We start from the raw sequence: 23993 nt of genomic DNA, 5'->3' as shown, positions 1-23993 counted from the left end.
CTGTAGTTCCTGTCAGTGGCGATGTCTGTACATCATTACACTAACAAAAGGTATTAAAAGCACCTGCTTTTTGGATATGCCTTAGGATATTCCTTTTGAAAGAAGTGTGCTTAATTGTATTTGTGCACTTGTAGTTTTTACATAATTTTTTATAGGCAAATTTAAAAACAAATGTGAGCTGCTTGTAGATAAGGTAATATCAATAAAAGGGCACGTAAATGTATTCTACATAAAGCAAGCACACTTTCATGATTATGAAAACACACTTAAGAACACTTTTTAAAAAGCATATTTGAAATAATCTTAAATCAGAAGTTTTATTTTAAAGTGTAATTAATTCATAATCTCTTGTCTTGCTTGAAAGAAGTACACTTAGGCTATTTTGATGTTCTGACTTACGCACAAAAGCACAATTTTAGCTGTTCATATTATTTTTAAATGTTATTCACTTATATTTAGGGTACATTTTATAAAATATTTAAATGAAATTGCAGTTAAGCCTATGAAAGTATTCAGTTCGGATAAATTAAATAAGCTAAAGTGTACTATTTTTTCACAAGGGACACATATTGATATGCATAATATACTTTTTGGGCATTTAATTGGTATTCACAGAAAGCACCTTGAAATGTGCAAATAGCCTTACATTGTACTGTAGTATATAATATCAACAATTATTCAACTCAATAGCGCAAGTTTGTCAACTTTTTATGGCATGATAGTTATCATCAGTGTACCACAAACAATAAATATCTTTAAGATTTTTAATGACTTTAATGACTTATGTATGTGTTTTGCCTTTTTTTTTTTTATCTTTGCCTCAGATCTCCAGAGTTGAAATGTGATGATCCATTATGCTCTCAAATAAAAAAGCCGATTTTAATTGCATTGTGTGAAAATGATGATACTGATAATATGAAACTGATAATATGATTATTCATTCATTTTCAAAAATTGCGACTAAAATGTTTTTTTTTTTAACTTGTCTACCAAGTTCTGTAAGATATGATTGGTAGGCATAAGCCACATCACGAATTAAACGAATTAAAATAAGTTTACCAAAAGCATTATTTCTAAATAGACCCGAGAGACAATTTGTTCCAATGGTAAAAGTAATAAATGCGTACAGTACATGTTGGTAGACTGTAGTGCAGTTTGTCTTTATGGTCAGTAGATGGCACTGCAGCTCAATCATTTGTGCTCTGAAGCTCTAGCCACAGTTCAGCAGCGCTGATCTACACAGCTCTGATCCAAACGAGCCGCTGAGGAGCAAGAGAGGAGCTAACCAAACAACGTTTTCCGATTTTGCAATATCGACGCATTCCAGGGAGGGACAGTAAGTTGACCTGTTTATTACGCTTCAGTAAATATATCTAGAGTTGTTTGCATACTTCTCACTATCACGTACACGGACTCGAGACACTCTAGAAATTTCCCCGCATATTTCCATAGTTTTCCCGTTCCGTGTGCTAACGTTACTATTGCTCGCCTTCCGTGTAAAATGCTGGGTTGTAAGCACATTTTCTTAAATATTTTTTTTTGTCTGGTGGATTTTGGGGCGTTGAATTTATCAGTTGTTAAAACCAGTTTGCGTTCTGATTTACAAAAAAAAAAAAAAAAACATTGCAGTATAACATTACATTACATTAGATTCCGGATTGTTTTAGAATAGTTGTTTGTTACGGCAGTGTAACATATAAACTGATATTTACAATATGTAATATAGTGTTGTTGTTTTTTTTAAATCGTTGTACCAATGTTAATTATGGCTTAATTTGAGAATGAACTGGTTTTAAGAAAACAAGAGTTTTTCTCTTTGTATCTGTTCTGATAATATGAACAGACTAAATATATTCATATATTATTTGCAGCGGTGAAAAGATACAGAAAAACACGTTTACTTTAACAATGAAGTAAGAAGTTAGTACAGAAGTTACAGAAACAGTGTTAGGAGATGTTCTGGGGGAGGGGAATGGACGTGGCACTCAATCCTCCTCCGTTCACAAATATCCCGTTAACTGTAAATCAGTGTAATAATAACAGTTGTTATAATAATGTTAAGATTTTTGTTACTCGGGTTAACATCAGAGCAGACTATTCTGTTTTAACAAGTACACTTACTTTACTTTATTATATATTATTAAAAAAAACTGACCAAAACACAACATACATATATTTGTATTTTAATTTTTTATTACTGTTATGGACACTGTATTTCTGTCTGACTGACCTTTAAAATTAGGCCCTAAAAGTCAAGTTGTTAGTTTGCATGCCCAGTCATATTTAATGATAGGCCTATTTCTGACTGAAAATTTAGTTGTACCACATGTAGGCATGTTTAATCTTATATAACAAGTAGTTTTTTTTTTCACCAGTGCACAGTAATCAAATCCAATATGATATTCCAAATGTAAAGCAAGGTGTATATCCCCGAAAAAGAGTAATATATTTAAAATAAATTTATTTCATACTAAGTATAGTTTAAATCGATTCATATTTACTGAAATATCGCTCAATACTTACTGATATACAAATTGTAATTCAACTTTATTTGGAGTATCACTTGTGCAAAATGTCTTAATATTAAGCCTAAAATGTCTTTTAATATCACTGTTGATGAGGATTGTATGATCTTTGAAGTTCCACTTTAGCACAATCAGATATACTTAAGTTAATCTGTAGTTGGACTTAAGCAATACTTCTGCACAATTAAAGTGCATTAAATACAAAGTTAGTTTTTCCAATTTACCAGATAAGTATGATTAAAAAAAATTGCACAGTATTTTAGTATGTTTATTTTTCACTAGATTTCACAATTGTTCCATGATAACCACTTACCAGTTAGGTTTTACTGAATCCTTGCTAGGATTGGCCTTACTACAAAAGGTGTAGTCCTTTTCTGTTATGCTGACCACATCCAGTAGCCTGACTTCACCCCAGGCTATTGCTTTTTTAGTGTATTCACTGCAGGATTTTAGGCAAGCCTTTTCTGCAAGTTAACACTAGTTCCTCAAAGGTTTAGTCAAGTCACATGTTCTGATCACATTCTTGTCTTTTTGAGTTAGGAAGCATAACTTTTTTTAACAGGCACTTGTTTTCACAGGAGGCATCTAAAGCGGTTTGTTTGCTACTGTTTTCAGGGGATATTTGTGCTTGTGCACTTTCCTGTAGTGCTTGTTTTAGCAGCTGTTTTTGCTCCTAACAAATGGTTGAGTTTATGGAAACGGCTGGGGAATGCATTTTTAACCTGTTTGAGTTTTTCTAACTCCAAGAAAGCTGAAGTGAAGTTTAGGTCAAGCGACGGTCAGAACACAGTTTTTCCAGATTGCATTTTAATGATTGAGGAACAGCTGTTTTGCCTTGTATCGGTCAATAACTTTGGCTTAAAGAAGTTTAAAGAAGCACGTATTCTTATAGTCCCACGATCAGAAACATAAAGCTGTTCGGTTCTAGTTTCTCTTTGGGGTTTTTTGAATAGGTAAAATGAGTGACTCTCAACCTAACCAGACACCCATTGTACGAGTAACCTACTAAAACACAATGAATTGTTCTAAATACACTGCTGCAGTTTCTATTGACCTTGAAGCCACTTATAAACAAAAGTGAATAGAGATCATGTTAAATTAGCCAGATAAACCGAAACTGAAATATATGAGCAATCTTAACTTAGCCATATGATGCTAGGATGAGTTACACTTAAAATTAGGGTTTTGTTCAAAAGTTTAAGAAGTCTTATGCTGACAAGGGCTACATTTGTTCGATCAAAAAGTACAGTAAAACAAAAATAGCAATGTAAGATATTATTACAAATTATTCTATTATTATTTTCTTTATAATTATGATCAATTTGTAACGCATCCTTGGTGTATAAACATAGTAATTTATAGAATTATTTTACTTTAGCATTAATACATTAGGGAAGGGAGAAGCTTGTGCAATCTGCTCAGTAGTTCTGCTCTATTTATAAACTGAAGCTAGAGTCTAACTGAATGCAGTCAATTTGATGGCTTCCTTCTTGTTTCACAGTGCCAGTGGGAACATTTGTTTTGAGTGGACATCTGTCTGGCTCTGAACTACTCGTCACGCCTGACAGTGGAAGTCAGAGCTTTTTGGTTCCCAACTTTCTTTAAGAACTGTTATTCCTGCAGAAGAAAGAAATACAGTACATTTGAAATGAGATCAACTTTCATTTTTGGTTGAACTTACACATGGGTTATAAACTTCCTTTTTTGAGAAAATGATTTGTTAAACTCGATATACTTTGTTTATCACTTTCTGATTTACATTGATTTTGGTATGGTGTGTGTTTGTAGCTGTGTGTACATTTGACTTTACAGCTCTAATATTTTTAATCTAGATTGAATGATTTTGATTCTTCATTCAGATGCAATGTGCCCATGATTTACATAAACTATTAACCATTTCCATAGCCAGGATTTTTCTGAGGGAATCTGCTATTCAACTAGAGTTGATCGACTGATCTAAGTGAACTAACTTCTTCTGGTTAAATGTTACTGACACACACAGTAATACATTTGTATTTTTTGCAATGCATTATTATATTTTAAAGCATTCTTTTAAATACACTTACTAAAGAGAGCAAACAAATCAAACAATAAAACAACAAACACCATATACTTAATACAAAGACAGCATAATAAAAAAAAAAGCCTAGAGCGATGATGCTGCACAGATGCTGATCCACCTGTACAAACAGAATTTTTTTTTAATTTTTTTTTGAATAAAAAAAAAAATGTGTTTAATTTTTATTTAATTTTTAGTTTTTATTTGTTTTTTAGTTGGTCATTTTAGTGATTACTTCAGTTAGTTGCAAAGGCAACATTTTTTATGAACAAAGTGTATTCAGTTCTAAGCTTTATTTATAACCCTGCAACAGTGCAATGTATTGTAGAGAGCGATGTATAATTTTATAATCTAAACCAAAGTTTTTCTCTTTTAGGTTGTTTGTTGAAAATGGTGAAGATGGGAGTTAGGAGTGTATGCTGTATTTTACTGGTTTCTCTGCTAAAGTCTTCCTCTGCTCACAATGACTTCTTCACATCTATTGGTATGCAACCTTTTCACCTTTTTGTAAATGTATGTTTGAAATGTTCCTGCAGGTTCGAGCAGGTAACATAAGCCTCCAAGCCCATGTTCATGAATGTTTGCTACTGATTATACACTAACAGAACATTAGAAGATGCAGCTGACAGGTGTTGTGGAGAACTAGACCAGTCATTCACTAATAGCTGATGCTCATTTGAGCATGTGTTCTGTCCCGGCAGGTCACATGACAGATTTGCTGAACACGGAAAAAGACCTGGTGACGTCACTGAAAGATTACATCAAAGCCGAGGAGAGCAAACTGGAGCAAGTGAAACAGTGAGTATTATCTGTTGATACAGTATCAACATTATGCATATAACATGTATAACAGGTATCTGTAACAACAGGCATAACTCATCCCTGTTTGTATTGGCAAGCATTGATTTCTGAATGTGAAAAAACAGAATGAATATATATATATATATATATATATATATATATATATATATATATATATTAATTATTATTTTTTTTTTTAATCAGAACAAAAATCAGATATTTATAGATGGTTTCATCAGGTTCACACGTCTGGCCCTAAGTTAACTTCCGGTCTGTATTGTGTATATCGTTCTGGCTGCGGTGCCATCTACAAATGCAGTTGTAGTTGGGCTCAGGTGGTTGTGATGTGGGATGTGTTTCCCATACATTTATTTATTTGTGGAGACTCGCCACGATTTTACAACTAAACGATTTTCCAAAAGGCTTCGTTGAATAAACATGAGCATGTACTGCACGTTTAATACTATAATAATAATAATAATTCCTTACATTTACATGTTTAAATATCAAAACGAGGCACGGATGTTTTTATATCACTGTATTTCTGAAGGAAGAATGATAAAGCAGCGTTTGTGAGCGTAGCTCTGCTTTGTTTACAGCTGTTACTGGGGAAACATCTATTTCTCGCGCTTTAAAGCCTCTCCTGCTGGCAAAGTTTACCTGATTTACGCAGCAAACATATTTAGTTTGTTATCAAAAAAATATCTACTCTTAGAGGGACTTGGCTGTTGTTATTGATTTTATTTGGAAGTCTACCAGAAGTTAAGTTAGGGTAGGACTGGGTTTTGTTCAAAATCTTTCGATCCGGTGCCAATTTCGATACCTCAGTTTCGATACCGGTTCCTAACGATACTTTTTCCAATATCATATGTTTTAAATCCATTTCAACATCAACACAAATACATTAAACACAAAACTTTTATTTTTCACCTTAATTAAAACAAATTCTGGTAACGCTTAACACTCAGGATAACATTATTAATACAACTGATTGTGCTTTTTGGATAGGGGCCACCACATCATAACGCAAACGGCTCTTTTTTGATGTCATTTATTATTTAATACTTAAGTAAAAAATTTGGGGATTTTAAAAAATAAAGGCAACTGATCCTCCGTTGAAAAAAAACACAAAAAAAACAAGCAGCTGTTCATTTAGCGTCTCCTAGTGAGTGATACATGCTCATCAAGACACAAACATTCTTCTAGAACTCACACTTTGCATTCAGTTAGCAGATCTATACGAATCATGCATGAAATAGAAGTTTATAAACTCAAACGATAGCTTTATGTGCTTTACAGATGAACTTGAAGTCTTAGTCTTTACAGACTAAACGTAACATCAAAACATCCCACCACTGTATGATATGCAAACCAGCTTCTATTGATGTTTGAGTTTTGATGGTTGAGGATTGCAGTCAAGGAAAAGTCACGTCTCGTGGTTTCCACACACATTCAGGATAAGGTTTTGATTTGTGTTGTGTATGTTGCTTTGTTTATTCAGTGTGCACAAATGTATCAATTATATAAACTTTTTATATCATTTGGTCCTTTGGTGTCCTTTTGGAGTCCCCCAAGTGTCCTTTTTTTAAATATATGTCTACATTTATCTTTAAATAAGTTAGAAGAAGAGTTTTTTGTGAGATTCACCCTCCAATCCTTTTGTTTACTTTGCTGGATATAGTAAATAATGACCAAATAAACGTATTAAGCAAGATAAATGGTATATGTTTAATTTCATGATGAGTATGCAATTAATCACACCCTTTTTGTATGATTTATCAAGACAAATTTTTTATCCCCCCCACCCATTTGTAATGTGGTATTGTTATATGTAGCACCATGATCCTGGAGCAACCTTTCGTTTTACTGTGTACAAGCTGTATGTAAAGGCATTCTGACACTGTGTGTTGTCAGGTGGGCTGAGAAACTGGATGCTTTAACAGCGACAGCCACACAGGACCCAGAGGGGTTTTTGGGTCACCCTGTCAATGCCTTTAAGCTCATGAAGAGACTAAACACGGAGTGGGGTGAAGTGGAGGACCTCGTGCTCAAAGACATGTCTGACGGTTAGTTTCACTGTAATTCAACCCATACTAGCATCTGTTTATTCAGCATTTACAACTGATACACTTGTTAATAATAGTATGAGATATTTACTTTTAAATACCAAATTAGGTGACTATAAACTATTCCCAGAAATACTGAAAATAATAGAAAATTCTAACACCAATCAACATGGTAAAAACATTCAAGTAATGCCTTGCAATGTTCATTACAAACAATAAAAGACTTCTTGAGACGTCTAATGAGTTTTTCTGATTTCTGATTTTCTGGGTGGAGTGGTGTGGCAGGGGGTCTCATAATAGAGTCTGAAGTAGTTAATGTGGTTTCTTTACTACTGAGGTTTAATGCGGTCTGAAGTGGTTTAATATGGCCTGGATTGTGTTTTTACTGGCATTTCTCTGCATTTTTGAAAGCTTTTAAACTATTTTGTTTAAGTCAACATCACTGTTTTTTCCCATCAATCTTTATATTTAGGCAAGGCAAGGCAAGGCAAGTTTATTTATATAGCACATTTCATACACAATGGTAATTCAAAGTGCTTTACATAAAAGAAAATAAAATAATCATGAAGAAAAATAATAACAAAATAAAACAAGCAATTTTAAAACTTTTAAAATGATTAAAACATTTAAAAACAGTTATAAAAAAAAATAAATAAAAAAATAAAACAGTGAAAATATAGTGCAATCAGTTCGGACATTGCACAGTGCTCATTCAATAAATGCACAGCTAAAAAGATGCGTTTTGAGTCTAGATTTAAATGTGACTAGTGTTTTAGCACATCTGATCTCTTCTGGAAGCTGATTCCAACTGCGGGCGGCATAGTAACTAAAGGCAGACTCCCCTTGTTTTGTGTGAACCCTTGGTATTTCTAACTGACTTGATCCTAGTGATCTGAGTGCTCCGTTAGGTTTATATTCAGTGAACATATCTGCAATATATTTCGGTCCTAGGTCATTTAATGACTTATATACAAGTAAAAGTACTTTAAAATCAATCCTAAATGTAACTGGAAGCCAGTGTAAGGACCTGAGGACTGGTGTGATATGCTCAGATTTTCTGGTTCTAGTCAGAATCCTGGCAGCAGCGTTCTGGATGAGCTGCAGCTGTCTAATGGTCTTTTTGGGAAGGCCAGTAAGGAGCCCATTACAATAGTTCACCCTGCTGGTGATAAAGGCATGAACAAGTTTCTCCAAGTCTTGACTGGAAACAAAACATCTAATTCTTGCAATGTTTTTTAAATGATAGTATGCTGATTTAGTTACTGCTTTGACATGACTACTGAAACTAAGGTCTGTCTCCAGAATCACACCAACATTCCTTACTTGATTTTTAGCTGTTTGACCCCTAGAGTCAAGGTATGCATTCACCTTGAAGACTTCATCTTTGTTTCCAAATGCAATTACTTCAGTTTTTTCCTTGTTTAACTGAAGAAAGTTCTGGCACATCCAACTATTAATTTCATCAATGCATTGGCAAAGGGAGTCAATGGGGCTGTAGTCATTTGGAGATAAGGCTAGGTAAATCTGGGTATCATCAGCATAGCTGTGATAGGCAATTTGGTTCTTTCTCATGATTTGACTTAGTGGAAGTATATACAGGCTAAACAAGAGCGGTGCAAGAATTGACCCTTGTGGGACTCCGCATTTCATGGACGTCCACTTAGACTTATGCTCTCCTATACTCCCATAATAGCCTCTCCCTTCTAAGTATGATCTGAACCATTTGAGTACCATCCCAGAAAGCCCAACCCAGTTTTCCAGTCTCTCTAGTAGTATGTTATGATCGACAGTGTCAAATGCAGCACTGAGATCTAGCAATACCAGCACCGATATTTTGCCAGAGTCACAATTTAAGCGAATACAATTTATTATCTTAATGAGTGCTGTCTCTGTGCTGTGATGCGGTCGGAAACCAGATTGAAAATTGTCTAGATCTCCATTTGAGTTTAAGTATTTGTTCAGCTGATTAAAAACTACCTTTTCTATAATTTTGCCTATAAAAGGAAGATTAGATATTGGTCTAAAATTGCTCAAAATTGTGTTATCAAGATTGGTCTTTTTCAGGAGGGGCTTTACAACTGCAGTTTTTAGGGAGTTTGGAAATGTCCCAGAAAGAAGTGAGGCATTCACCACTTCTAAGAGATCTGCTTTTAAGCAGTCAAGCACACTTTTGAAAAAAGATGTGGGAAGTGTGTCAAGACAATAAAAATTTTAGTTGCTGCACTATGTCTTCCAGAAATACTCCTTCCGGTTTGTCACAAGTTTCGGAAAGTTTTTTTCGAGTATGGCTCTGTGTGACGTTAGATGGAGCGGAATTTCCTTATATGGGTGCTAAGGGCACGTCTGCCAGAAGAGCACGTGCTCCCGTATAGCAGAGCGCTGAGAGGCTGAGCACAGACATTTATTTCCATGATCAGAGCGAGAGCGTTGCGAAAAGTCACAAAAGAAGTGTGTTTTTGGTTGCCAGGGCAAGACAACCCTGCACAGATTACCAAAAAAACAAACCGCATTAAGGGACCAGTGGATGGAGTTTATTTTTACAGAGCATCAACGGAGTTGTGCAAGTGTTTTTGTTTGTTCCCTGCATCTCGAAGATGCTTGTTTTACAAACAAGGCCCAGTTTGACGATGGATTTGCGTATCGTTTATTTCTTAAGGATGATGCAATCCCAACGAAAAAGGGTCACGATCGTGTGTTGGAACCGCAGGCGGTGAGTAAAACTGCTTAAAATATCTCTGCCTCCTTGTTAGTGCGTCCGCCCATGCCGGAGACCCGGGTTCGAGCCCCGCTCGGAGCGAGTCGTTGCTGCTGCTGCTCTTGTTCAGTTTCAGCCTCGGGATCTGATTCTGGATCATAAATATACGCTGAATCTGACTGTTAGCCATGGATTGTTTTGGATGATGGTTTTTTTTCCTCTCGGTAATGTCACAACTTCCAAACGCTCTCAACGCAAAAGCCTACTGGCGCTCGTGATTCTTTAGCTCCGCCCACACGTCACGCTGTCTGTCTGTTTGTTTTCTTACTGACTATTATTGGTGCAATATCATCAATAACATTCTTAACTTTTGAGTTGAAGGAATCAAGGAGAATATCAACAGAGTCTGCAGAAATGCTTGGTGTTAAAGATATAGCCTCCATAAATAGTACACTTGTGTTCTCGTTTATGCATCTCCTTCTGACAGAGACCGATCTAGATTCAGTGGTAGCAGAGATCAATATATCAAAGAAAATACAGAAGTGATCAGATAGTGCTACATCCTTAATAACAATGGAGGAAATGTTTAGACCCCTACTGATGATTAGATCCAGAGTGTGTCCACCTTTGTGTGTGGGTCCATGCACATGCTGAATCAGGTCAAAAGTGTTTAGAACCGTTATCATTTCTTTTGTAGTTTTGTTTTCTGCATTATCTATGTGAATATTAAAATCCCCTGCAATTGCAAAACAGTCAAACTCTGAGGAAATTATTGATAACATTTCTGTGACCTCTTCAACAAAGGCTGGAGAGTATTTTGGAGGCCTGTAAATAATAATAAACAGAATGCGTGGGGCACCTTTCAGCACAAACCCTAGATATTCGAAAGACAAGTACTGACCAAATGACACTTGCTTGCATTGATAGACATCATTAAATATAGCAGCTACACCCCCACCTCTCCTAACAGTCCTGCAAACACTCATGTAAGTAAGTAGTAAGTAAATTTTATTTATATAGCACCTTTCACAGATATAAATCACAAAGTGCTTTACAAAGTGCAATAAAAGAACAATAAAACTAAGAGAACAAAAATTAAAACCACAAAATATTAAAAACATAAAACATAAAAGCCCAATCAACTAAAAGCTTGTTTAAATAAAAGTGTCTTCAGCTGCTTTTTAAAAGAATCAACAGAAACGTCCACTCGCAGTGACAGGGGCAGGGCGTTCCAGAGTCTAGGGGCGACTGCTTGGAAAGACCGGTCTCCCCGAGTTTTAAAGCGGGTTTTGGGGACCGTTAGAAGGTTCTGACCAGAAGACCGAAGAGCGCGGGAGGAGGAGTAAGGGGTCAGCAGGTCAGTGATGTACTGGGGGGCCTGTCCATGCAGGGCTCTAAAAGTCAAGACTAAAATTTTAAAATCAATTCTGAATTTGACTGGAAGCCAATGTAATGAAGATAAAACCGGGGAAATGTGCGCCCTTCTGTTGGTTCCAGTTAAAAGCCTGGCTGCAGCATTTTGCACCATTTGTAGTCGATTCAGAGACAATTTGTTCAAACAAGTAAAAAGAGAATTACAGTAATCAAGACGAGTAGAAATAAAAGCATGAATAATCATCTCCAAGTCAGTTTTAGACAATAACACTCTCAATTTAGAAATATTTCTCAAATGATAAAAACAGTTTTTGACCAACTGTCTAGAATGACTGTCCAGAGACATCGATTGGTCAAACAGAACAGCAAGGTTTCTGAGGCTCGACTGGATGGAAGAACCCAGGGAACCAAGGTGTTGTTTGATTTAAGGTATTTTTTGGTCTGGTGCAAAGATTAAAGTTTCAGTCTTTTTTGTATTCAGCTGTAGGTAGTTATTGTATAACCAGTTCTTTATGCAAGACAAGCAGCCCAACAAATCATTAAGTTTATGAAACTCAGAGTCTTTAAAAGAACAGTACAACTGAATGTCATCAGCATAAAAGTGATAAGACACATTTTTAAAACCGTGAATTATTTCACCAAGAGGGTGAATGTACAATAAAAATAAAAGAGGACCTAGGACTGAGCCTTGAGGAACTCCATATGACAGAGGGGTCACTTCAGACAGAATATTGTTAATAGAGACACAAAATGATCTGTCACTCAGGTAGGAAGAAAACCACTTTAGAACTGATCCAGAGAAACCCGTTTCATTTTGCAGACGCTTTAACAATACATTATGGTCCAGAGTATCAAAAGCAGACGATAAATCCAGTAGGATCAAGACAGAGTACTGCCCAGAGTCAGCCGCCATCATAATGTCACTTGAAATCTTCAGCAGGGCAGTCTCAGTTGAATGACATTTTCGGAAGCCTGACTGAAATTTATCTATAAAATTATTTTCATTAAGAAACGCAGTCAGCTGCTCCGCCACCACTCTCTCCAAGATTTTAGATAAAAAAGGCAATTTAGAGATTGGCCTGTAGTTGTTTGAGAAGGTGGACCAAGAGCTCTGAGGAGATAAACCCCAAGATGTGTTGACAGATGATGGGTTTATAGAGGCTCTTATATCATGCACCTTGTTCACAAAGGAATGTAAAAACCTGTTGCAGTCAGATTTTGAGTGGACTGGTACATGAGGAGCTGAAGGAGAGACAATTTTTTATATTGTGTCAAACAGGACTTTAGGATTTTTCTTGTTCAGAACAACAAGATTAGAGAAATAGGTAGATCTGGCCTGTTTTATTTTATCATTTAGTGACACGATGAGGTCCTTCAGGTGCAGTCTGTGGACTTCCAAACTTGTGCATTTCCACAAACGTTCTATTTTACGACAGTTTCTCCTGCAAGATAAGATTTCCTCATTTATCCAAGGGCAGGGATTTTTAGGGAAGGTGCGTTTACTTTTTAGCGGAGCAACCATGTTTAAAACAGACAAATAGTGGTCATTAAAAGACTTAATCCAAGTAAGTGAAGTAAGGAGGGGTTGCTTCATTTAGGATTGTTGCACTGCAGCTGTCTTCTAGCCATGTTTCATTTAGAAACATAAAATCCAGATTGTTTGTGGTTATTAAGTCATTGATTAGAAATGATTTATTTTTTAGTGAACGAATGTTTAAAAGTGATAACTTGATGGCAGTGCTTTGTGTCTTTACATCAATCTTATTTTGATGCATAATAGGCCGCAGATTAGATGAGTTTGCCCTTCGGCTTGAGTAGGCCTTAGACTTTCTATCACGTGATAAAACTGAAATAGAGAAAGCTACAGGCACACTGGGTTCCCACTTGTTCAGTAAGCATTTGTGAATGTTTCTGCTATTATAGCAGGGACCCGACACATATCACTGAGAGCTGCTATCAGTTGTTTGTGGTTCACCTTCAGCAGATAGAGGGTTTGGGCCCTGGCGTTGTGGCAGCGGTCGGAGAGCTCTCATAGGAACAGGGCCCACAGGCTTTGGTGGTTGGGGGGCCCGCGGGTTTTTTGTTGATATCTGCGGGCTAGCAGCAAATGAGTGGGAGAGTTTAGTTCCAACATACACCAATTCCTCCATTTTCTGTGAGAAGCACAGAAGTGGAGATGCTGGAGAGAGGGATCTGTCTTGTGAGATAGGCTGTGTCTCTGGTGTTTCCGGTGGCTGTGATGTGTTGTCCTGGATGCCCTGGCTGTTTTCCAGAAAGTTGTACTTGGGTGGTGAATCTTGTAGCTGTTTTGATACATCACAGTCAGTCTGTGAGGAGCTCTGTGAGCAGGGCTCAGCAGGGATAGTGTCTATCAGCAGTGATTGTTTTGGCAGCATGGTGTTATCAGTGTCCTTGTGGGATATGTCAACCACATGAAGACTCGGACCCGGTGTGTGTGTGCTGAATGGATTGACACACTCTGCTGAAGGATGACAAAGGGAGACGTAGATATTGTCCTTAAACACTCTTGCACCAAGTTTGTTTGGGTGGAGGCCATCCGGTTTAAACAATTGTCTATGGCCCCAGAAAAGATTGAAGTTGTCGATGAAATTTACTCCTTTTATATTACAAGATCTTTGTAGCCATGTGTTCAGCCCAAGCAACCGTGAAAACATATTTGTTCCCCCTGCTGGGAGTGGTCCACTGATGAACGACTGAACTTTGAGTCTTCAAAGTGTTTCAAAGAGTTCAATGAAGTCCTTCTTAAGGAGTTCTGACTGCTCTTTCCGAATATCATTCTTCCCCACATGGATGATGATTAGATTTGCAGTCTTGTGCTTCATCAGAATGTTCTGAAGTTCCTTGTTCACATCAGAGACTGTTGCTTGAGGAAGGCAGCATTTTGTTGTAGTCCTGCTACGGATGTTTCTGATAACAGAGTCACTCACTATCAGAGTCCTTGGCTCGGCTGCCCTCTGAGCTGAAAGCCGCTGTCTGCTCGTCCTTGAGCGTCTGTTAGTAGCGGTGTTAGCTGTTGGCTGATCCGGTCCATGTTTAATCACATTTGGGGATTCCTCACCCACATTTATTAATGCTTCAAATCTGTTCTCCAGATGTATAGGGGGTGGTAGAATGCCAGTATTCACAAGCCTTGTCATAGTCGAATCTGGGGTAGAGGAAGCTATGGCAGCAATACGAGAAACTCGTGACAATCTGATATCTCGTGTTCCTTTGGGTCTCGCTCCCTGTTTGTGCCAACGATTAGTGTGGCGATCAGTTTCGGCTTGTTCCTCTACACTTGGTATAAACTGTTGAGATTCAGAAGATTCATGGGACTCACCGGCTGTTTGCTAAGGGGGTTCACGACGACGGTCTGCTGAGTGTTCCGTCTGTTTTGGAAGTCCAGAAAGTAACAAAGTCTTCTTTTTGTAGTATTATTCCAGTCCCAATGTTTTTAGTTTTAGCGTTTGTGCCAAACATCTGTTGTTTGAGCACTGTGATGATCTGCTGAACTGCCAGCAAAGCCGGAAATCATTGTACATGCACTATTATACAGTTTTATTGCATGGAAAAGTCCAAAATGTTTTAAATAATACAAGAGTGAGTACATGATGACAATTTCTATCAACTATCACTCATTTCTCAGCACTTATGTCACTTTTCAAGTTTAAAACTTAGAACATAATAAAACATTTTCTACATTTCTTCCATAATACCACATTAAAGATATTCCAAATCGAAAAATGAGATACTGTGAAAATGATTAGGTGTAGACGAACACCTACACAGATGGTGATCTTTCATAACCATCAATAAAAAAGGGGTGAAATTATTTTATTCTGTAATGTATACATGGACCATAGTAACATATACTGCAGATAGCTGTCATTCTTGTTTTGTTAAAAAATACAAAAAATAAAACATTGTATAATATATATCAAAAAAAGTGTGTTTGTAAGGTAAATTTTTTGCTAGTTTTATGGAAGAATGAGTTGATTTGAAACATGTATGGTAGTTTTAGTGCAGTTTAGATGCAAAATATTTTGTTGTGTCAAGCTTAGAGTTGTTTGAGTTTTAAATAAGTGACATATGTATTGAGAAATGTGTCCTATAGTGACTGTAAGTCAAGATCTTCTTTTTTATTATATATTTTTTTCTTATTAAAAGATAACCATATTTTCTTCTAGGTTTTATCTCAAACCTGACAATTCAACGTCAGTATTTCCCTAATAATGAAGACCAGACCGGTGCAGCCAAAGCTCTCCTCCGACTGCAGGACACCTATCAACTGGACACACAGACCATCTCTTCTGGAGACCTGCCTGGTGAGTATGAACTCTCCTCTTTCCAGACTTCAGATATACCTTTTTTTGCATTTGTATGACATCTCATAGCATGTTTTCTTGTAGGTGTTACTGAAAGCTTGGCGTTTAAAAGCACCATGACGGTAGAGGATTGTTTTGAGCTGGGAAAAATCGCCTACTCTGATGCAGACTACTACCATACGGAGTTATGGATGGCCCAGGCACTCAAGCAACTGGATGAAGGAGAAGAATCCAGCGTTGAAGTTGTGACAGTGCTGGACTATCTCAGCTACTCAGTCTACCAGCAGGGGGAGCTGGAAAGAGCTCTGGACCACACCAAGAGACTGCTGAGTGTGGGTTAGTCTGATCTACAATACTCAATATAAATCTTACCACAATATGTCTCAAATCAGGCAGACTGTGATTTATATAATATATGCTTTTCTAAATACATCTGTTCAAATAATCTGGTGCATTTTTCACATTCCGATATATTTGACAGAAAAATTCATTAAAAATTAGTTCCAATATATTTGACAGAAAAATTAATTATCAAAACATGTCCGATTTTTTCACAGTGTCATGCATCCCTAATTTAAACACAGTTTGCACATGCAATTGAAGAAAGGAGACCAAAATATCATACCTGTGGAATTGACTGTGCCTTGGCTGCTGCCTAAATGTTGACCATTAGAGATATTTGAGACATTCAACAGATGTCCAAACTATTACAAAATGTTTAGCACATTTATCTCTTCTGAACAGATCCTGAGCACCAGCGAGCACTCGGGAACCTAAAGTATTTTGACTACCAGCTAGCCAAACAGAAGGAGGCTGAGAAAGAGCAGAGTGTCAAGGAAGAGAGCAAGAAAGAACCAGAAAAGAAAGCTGGGAACGGCGGCTATCTCCCTGAAAAGAGGAAATATGAGCAGCTATGTAGAGGACAAGGAGTCAGAATGGTAAATAATAAAATACTGTAATGGCTGCATTTAAATAAATATCCACTAGAATGTCACATTAAGCATTAAATGCTGATGCATTAGCTGATTCATTTTTAATATTTCAGTGCATCTAGCTCCTCAGCCTCGTAATTAAGCCATTTCAGTTGTTGTTTTTTTTGTTTTTTGTTTTTAATACCTTGCATTGATGTAACTTGACTTATTTATAAAGTAGTGGTTTATGTATGTTAGGTAATTTATTATTAAAGACAGGATTTTGAATTATTTATGCACACCCAAGGTGGTAATACTGGCATAAAACAAAGCTCTATTTTTGTCCATTCAGTCGAGCAAAGCTCAATACATTCGTTTTTTTCATGATAGTACCTACCTGGTTCATCATATTGAATCCAACTTGTAATGCTGTGAAAGAGCATGAAATACCAACAATTTTATTAAATTATTTGTCATGCCCAATATATATTCTCAATCTTACAGAGCCCTCGCAGACAGAGACGTTTGCACTGCCGTTACTACAACAGTAACAGACATCCTTTTTACATAATCGGCCCAGTGAAACAAGAGGATGAATGGGATCGTCCACGTATCATCCGTTACCATGATATTATAACAGAGAAAGAAATGGAGAAGGTCAAGGAGTTGGCCAAACCAAGGGTGAGTTCAACTTGTAGAAGTAAAGTCTCCTGAAGAGACATGATCACTTTATATAATGAACAGATTTATTTGTATGTAAACACTGATCAAGGCACATACATAGAGCATATCAAATATGATGAAGAGAAAGCTCAAATTGACTTTTAGAGAAAGTGAAAGTGTGCAAGTATTTTTCCACTGTAACAAATTTTCATCTCTTAAAATCGGACAAATGTGTTTAAAATGATGTCCACCCATGAGACGAGGGTGAATTAATTTGAATTGTAAGTTATACTAGTGTAAACTTACCAGTTCCAACATTTTAAGCTGTTTGGTATTAGTTTATCAATAAGGATAATTTTGTTAAAAAAAGCAATTAAAAAAATACTTCCCAGAGTATCACAACCTCTGACCTGTCATCATTCAGATGCCCTTTAAAGTTATTCCAGAGTGTAATCAAAGGCTCATTTAGAGTTTGAATGCTGGTGCTCAAGTTAGTTTGATATCATGACAAACAGAAAGAGTGTGTTGGTCTGTAGTCGGTCACTGACACTACAGCTGCTGTGTAACTCATGTACTCTCGGCCGGTTGGCTCAACAGCTGCGCAGAGCCACCATCTCCAACCCCATTACTGGTGTTCTAGAGACTGCCCAGTATCGCATCAGTAAAAGGTAAGGCTCCTGTTGGTCTGTAGCACAGCCAACCCAGCAGTTTCCCCTGCTGCATGCTGGAAAAGCAACTAGAGCCCAGACAAAGGGGATTTATATCACATGCATAGTATGGGTGGGTGGTCCAAAGTCAAAAGGTTGGAATAATGAAAGATGTCGCTTATGCTGACTTCCATGTATTTGATAAAAATACAGTATAACAGTTAAACTGTAAAATAATAATACAAATTAAAAGATCTGTTTTCTATTTTAATATACCGTATTGTAAGATATAAAAATATTCTTTGAATTTTCAGCAGTCATTACATTCTGCATTGTCACACTATCTTTTAGAAGTCATTCTAATATGGTGATTTGCTTTCCACAAAAATATTAAGCAGCAAAATCGATTTATAAACACTGATAATAATAAATAATTAATAATAATACTTTTTTTGTATATACTTTGACATAATCGACATAATTCTACTGTTACTGCAAAGTACACACCAACCACCGGCCCATATGCATAATAAATAGATATCCCTATTTGTTTTGCTGTTCTTGGGAATGTTGCTTTTCCACTACTTCTTTACACACAACAGGTACAGAATCGGTGAACTCGGTAGCAGTAGCAGTCCAACCCAGGCAGAAGCTATCCGATGTGCAGTCCAAGTCCACAGTTGGAGTAGTTCAGTATAACAACAGAAAATAGTGTCAGCACCTTTCACCTCACTCTTTCTATCTCCTCTCTTTTTCTCGGTGCTGGCTCTATAGCTCAGGCGTGCCACCGTGCATGACCCACAAACTGGCAAACTCACCACTGCCCAGTACAGAGTCTCTAAGAGGTAAGGGGTCAAGGATGAAGGGCAGAGGTCAAATCTCCTCAGTCTGTTAAACAGATGTTCAAATATCAGTTTGGTGTCCTTCAGACAAAAAAAAAGGGTTACATTTTCTTAGAATCTAGTACTACAGTAGAACAACAGTCAGATAAGATGTGGTCCGGCCTTATGTCAGAAAAATGGTTTTTCCCTTCCCGTCAGCCATTATACTGGTCTGGTAGCACATGTGCCTCTGTAACACACAAAATTGCGGCGGTGCACCCTGTAGCCTGTGTCATTTCATATTAAAGTGTGAATGAAACTATGAGTTTACGACGTGTCAGATCTGTGCAACTTTCAGCTGCGGCAGCTCTTAAAGTAATAGCAGTCAAATAACTTAACCAGCTGCTGTGATCTATCTTAATCAAAGAACAAAAGAAAAAAAGAGGAAATCAATAACTTTTTAATGATGATTTAAGGAATCATCTACATTTAATTTAGTTTTAAGTGTTTGATGACTTTATTCAGTTTCTGTATAGTTCCTACTTGCTGAAGAGCATTGGTAAATGATGGCTTTACTGTATCTGAAAATTATTTTAGGTCACTTAAATGAGAAGTTATACTGTAAGTGTTGGATTGCTATAGTCGATCGCTTAATATCAGAAAAATATATATTCCTAGAGACTTAAGTAATATTGGTGTCGGTGATAACTTGAACAAATATTTAAAATATACTTTTTTTTATGTTGTTTCATCATTCATTTGAAGATTGAATGGGAAATTATTGCAATATAAAAGTATATTTAAAAACTTTAATGTTAAGTGAGATTCATTGTGATTAATTTCATGAAAAAAAATGTGTGATTGATTAGTTAATTTTTTTATTGATTGACAGCACTATATATATATATATATATATATATATATATATATATATATATATATATATATATATATATATATATACATATATATATATATATATATGACAAAATATATATGTTTAATATAGGCTGGTAATTTAACGCGTTAATTAGATTGATTAATTATGGAGAAAAATAACGCACTTATCATTAACGCATTTAATGCACTTGCCCCGCCCCAGACCATACAGTCAACTGATGACTAATATGAGGCAGAGCAACAACTTACTGCGTGATGGAGCCTAGAGAATATCCCTAAAACTCAAGATACTTGTTCGACTTGAAGCGGATCATCAGCATCAGATCAATCGGTGTGTGACATCAAAGTACTGCAAGAGTTTAGAGAGCAGATGACTCCTTGTGCTTTTGAATCGCTCTCGCGGTACTTTGATGTCATACACCGATCGGTCTGTCCAGCGCCACTTCAAAGCCAACGCATATACCAATGGTTCAGCGCACCAAATGGTTCACCCAGTTCGTTCAAAACGTGGATTAAGAAATGAAATGCTACTTTGGATTGCTCGGGGATAAACAGTTCTTATTTGTCTTGATATCTTGTTTGGCAAAACTGAGCAAAACAGTTTAAAATAACACAATATTAAGTTAACTTCTTAATGAACTGTTGTATGAGACGAGTATCACATTTGCACTCGTGTGATATTGCACTTTCTTAACTATGTGATGTAAATATGAGACCAAATTTCAAACGGGCATTAAAAATATTAAAAATGAGGATGCTTTCACACGCTGATCCAAAATATGATAAAACTCATGATACATGCCTAACTTCTGAAATGATACTAGCGACTGCACGGATGCCTCTCATGATAGAAATTCAGTTTTACTATTTAAAGTCATGCTACCTTTGTAAATTATTTATAGCATTTCTATAACCTTGGCCATCTCATCACAAACGTACCTGTTCGAAACCAACCAAACACTCGTTTCTGTCACTTACTCACAGACTGATCTAATTAACCTAATTCAAAGGATGCTTCTCCAAGGGCACAGTCTGTCTAAATCTATCACCTGAATGTTACATACTAACAATACTAAAAGTTCAATCACATACTAAACATCACTTTACTTTATTGCTGAACTCTAATTCTGCAGCTGGTGTTGTTCTGTTTTGAAACATTATAAAATATTATACAGATTCAAAGAAAAGAAAATGTCAGTAGGAACATGAAACTCTTATGTTGTTATTGTCTCTTCTCTCAGTGCATGGTTGGCGGCTTATGAGCATCCAGTTGTGGATCGCATAAACCAGCGCATAGAAGACATCACAGGCCTCGATGTCAAAACAGCAGAAGAGCTACAGGTAAGGTTCATGAGGCATTTAATGCAGAAAACTGAGAATAGTTAGGTTCAGCTTTTTTAAATTGATACTTTCTTTCTCCCGTAGGTGGCAAATTATGGTGTTGGTGGACAATATGAGCCGCACTTTGACTTTGGACGGGTAAATACAAAGTTCTTTAATCGTTACCCTGTTACATCGAGAATGCAGGGTTTTCACACACATGCAGTTTATTCATAACCTGTCATTTTTACATTTTTCTACCAGAAAGATGAACCAGATGCCTTTAAAGAGCTGGGCACAGGAAATCGGATTGCAACCTGGCTCTTCTATGTGAGTAGGATTTGATCTGTCCTGCCAGGATTGGTTCTTCTCCTCTCATCCTCACTTCATTCACTTGAAAACATGGGCTTTATTTCAGATGAGTGATGTAGCTGCAGGGGGCGCCACAGTCTTTACAGAAGTTGGAGCTGCAGTAAAGCCAATGAAGGTGCTGCTTGTTTATGTTTGAGGGTTTTATAAAAATGGTACATCATTCTATTGATCATATATATATATATATATATATTTTTACAGAAACATTTTTTGCTAAAGATTTATGATAAAGGAGTATACCTTAACATACTTTTCAAACGAAGTACTTGTGGAAAGAATAAGAATATTCTTAAGTGTGGACTGAATGACATGGCTGCCTTTGCTATTAATAATTGGCACTTTTTGTGTCTGTGTTCAGGGTTCAGCTGTATTCTGGTTCAATCTGTTTCCCAGTGGAGAGGGAGATTACAGCACGAGACACGCAGCTTGTCCAGTACTGCTGGGTAACAAGTGGGGTGAGTGTCTCAGATTTTCTTTACGCTCTGAATGTATCATGCTTGTTTGAGTAGTTATGTATTTCTATGAAAAATGGCTTTGTATGTGTTCCTCCTAATGTGTATACAGACTGATTTTAACATCAATTATCTGACAATAGTTTTAACTAATTATTATTATTTCCCCCATTACTCCATTACAATTATAAATATACCTTCTTGAAAATAACCTGTTATTCCATAAATAATAACTTATATAATAAAAAGCAAATTAATAATATTAATATATTAAAATTTATATTAAATTAAGATTAATATATTAAAAGTGTTAGATATATCATCTTAAATTGTCAACCATGCTTTACATTTCTTTTCCAATAATTCATGCAATTGAGCAAGTATTTAAATTAAACGCTCAACCCTTTTTTCTTTTAGTGCTATTTGAGTATTTCCTGCTGTATTAACAAGCAAGCACATTTTAGTTGAATCTTGCATTTAAAATCATCTTGCATCTTGAAAGCATATCATGTCACCCCTGTTACCACCATGTACTTATAGTGTACTTGCAGTGTATTTATCTAAGAAAGTTCTGGTAATACAAGGTAACTACATGGGCTAGGGTTAGGTTTAGGGGTTGGTTCAGGGTTAGTACCTATTTATTACATAGTTATTGTAATTACAATAATAAGTACATAGTATGTACATGAGGAACAGGACTGTAAAATAAAGTGCTACTGTAAATAATAAAAACTCCATAATCATCGGGAAGAAGGAGGCGAGAACCGGCGGACAATCAAAATGAAACTTTAATAATCCAAAATAAACACAAAACAGCGCACCAGCCCCTCACGGACGACTGATGCGCACAAATAAAAACCAAAACATAAATTAAAACCCAGGCCTGGTCCTCTCTCGTCCTTCACTGTCGTCGCTCCTGTTTTATATTCCTCCATCTCCTCCGTGGGACTCGAGACCAGTGAGTGTCGCAGGTGTCGCTCATCTCCAATCACTCCACCGGCCTCACTTGTTCCCACGTCCCTCGGCCCCGCCCCACTCGCCACAGCTACCATTATTGTTTATAAAAAATAATGATTTTCATCAAAAAAAAAAAAAATACTTTCATCATCCTTTCAGGACATGAGCACATAAGTCTTCTGATTTTTAATGACTTTCTCATATCTATTGTGTTTGGTTTGTCACAATCTTAAATCCTCAACTGTTGCTATCATTGCATAATTTTTTTTTATCTTATTCATTAATAGGTTTATAGTTAATGTCTGTTTGAACTATCCATGCTAACTTCTAAAGCTTCTGTGACTTTATGAATTTTCAACCCTGTTTGTTTTCTGAAGGCAGCTTCACCTTGCCTTTACTTGGCTTGAGACGGCACAATGGATTTTAATAGAAATTTAAAAAATCAATCTGTCTGATGTTTTTTTTTTGCATTCTCTCTTTTTGTCCGTTAGTGTCAAATAAATGGATCCACGAGAGAGGGCAGGAATTCAGGAGACCCTGCGGCCTGAAAGAGGCAGATTGATCAAACACCTCCACCATCTTCCTCATGCACTCCTCCTGGACTCTGAAAACATGAACGGTACCCTCCATGCTGTTCATGTCCACTGTGTCCACAGCAGCCAACATGTGACCTGTCACATTTATTTTTAACTGAAGAGTGTGTGCGTGTGTGTGTGTGGGTGAGCCAGCCTACAGTTACATTACCACTGTTAGTGCCTTTTGTCATTGCACACCAGGGCTTCAAAAATGGAGCCCTGACAACACTCCTTTACAAACAGGCCTTTAACCGTTGAGCTGTATAATGGCATCATATCAGCATATCTTCAACACTTACTCTGACTGACAGCCAGACCAAAGTGACAAACATGAGAAAGAACATAAACTGCTTGTTTGCAATGTTCACAAAATGATAGGGGAAAGTCTAATAAAAATGATTTTTCCAAAATGAATCTTTTTATTTCACTATTGCCCTTCTCCTTTATTATTTAACATTTTTAGTCAAAATGATTAGAACACTAGTATTTTCACCAGGTCATAATTTTTCAGGTAGGTTTCTTGAAGCATC

General features: G+C 36.5%; 1 protein-coding gene across 5 annotated transcripts; it reads left to right on the top strand.

The window, feature by feature from the left end:
* The first annotated feature begins 31 nt into the window (after positions 1-31).
* On the top strand, positions 32-23877 carry LOC127969059 (prolyl 4-hydroxylase subunit alpha-1). 5 transcript variants are annotated; one of them, XM_052570666.1, is made up of 16 exons: positions 1209-1336; positions 4961-5068; positions 5286-5382; positions 7300-7451; positions 15708-15845; positions 15930-16181; positions 16590-16783; positions 17261-17437; positions 18017-18087; positions 18846-18911; positions 21029-21128; positions 21213-21266; positions 21372-21437; positions 21526-21594; positions 21838-21934; positions 23380-23877. In XM_052570666.1, exons 2-16 carry the CDS (start codon positions 4975-4977, stop codon positions 23448-23450), a joined length of 1698 nt encoding a protein of 565 aa, XP_052426626.1. In that variant the 5' UTR covers positions 1209-1336; positions 4961-4974; the 3' UTR covers positions 23451-23877. The 5 variants fall into 5 exon arrangements, with proteins under 5 accessions (XP_052426625.1, XP_052426623.1, XP_052426622.1 ...); XM_052570665.1 differs by lacking the exons at positions 1209-1336; positions 18846-18911 and adding an exon at positions 32-50; XM_052570663.1 differs by lacking the exon at positions 18017-18087 and having other exon boundaries at positions 1190-1336; positions 18841-18911.
* The last annotated feature ends 116 nt before the right edge of the window (positions 23878-23993 follow it).

This window comes from Carassius gibelio, chromosome B12 (assembly GCF_023724105.1).
Source record: "Carassius gibelio isolate Cgi1373 ecotype wild population from Czech Republic chromosome B12, carGib1.2-hapl.c, whole genome shotgun sequence".
Lineage (NCBI taxonomy): Eukaryota > Metazoa > Chordata > Actinopteri > Cypriniformes > Cyprinidae > Carassius > Carassius gibelio.
This window is presented reverse-complemented; position numbering and strand designations above follow the sequence as displayed.

Excerpts from the sequence above, each read along its gene's own strand:
- LOC127969059 (XM_052570666.1), top strand. The coding sequence starts at position 4,975 with ATGGTGAAGATGGGAGTTAGGAGTGTATGCTGTATTTTACTGGTTTCT. Across the intron at positions 18,088-18,845 it reads CAGTATCGCATCAGTAAAAG|GCGTGCCACCGTGCATGACC; the intron begins GTAAGGCTCCTG and ends TCTATAGCTCAG. Across the intron at positions 21,935-23,379 it reads ACTGCTGGGTAACAAGTGGG|TGTCAAATAAATGGATCCAC; the intron begins GTGAGTGTCTCA and ends TTTGTCCGTTAG.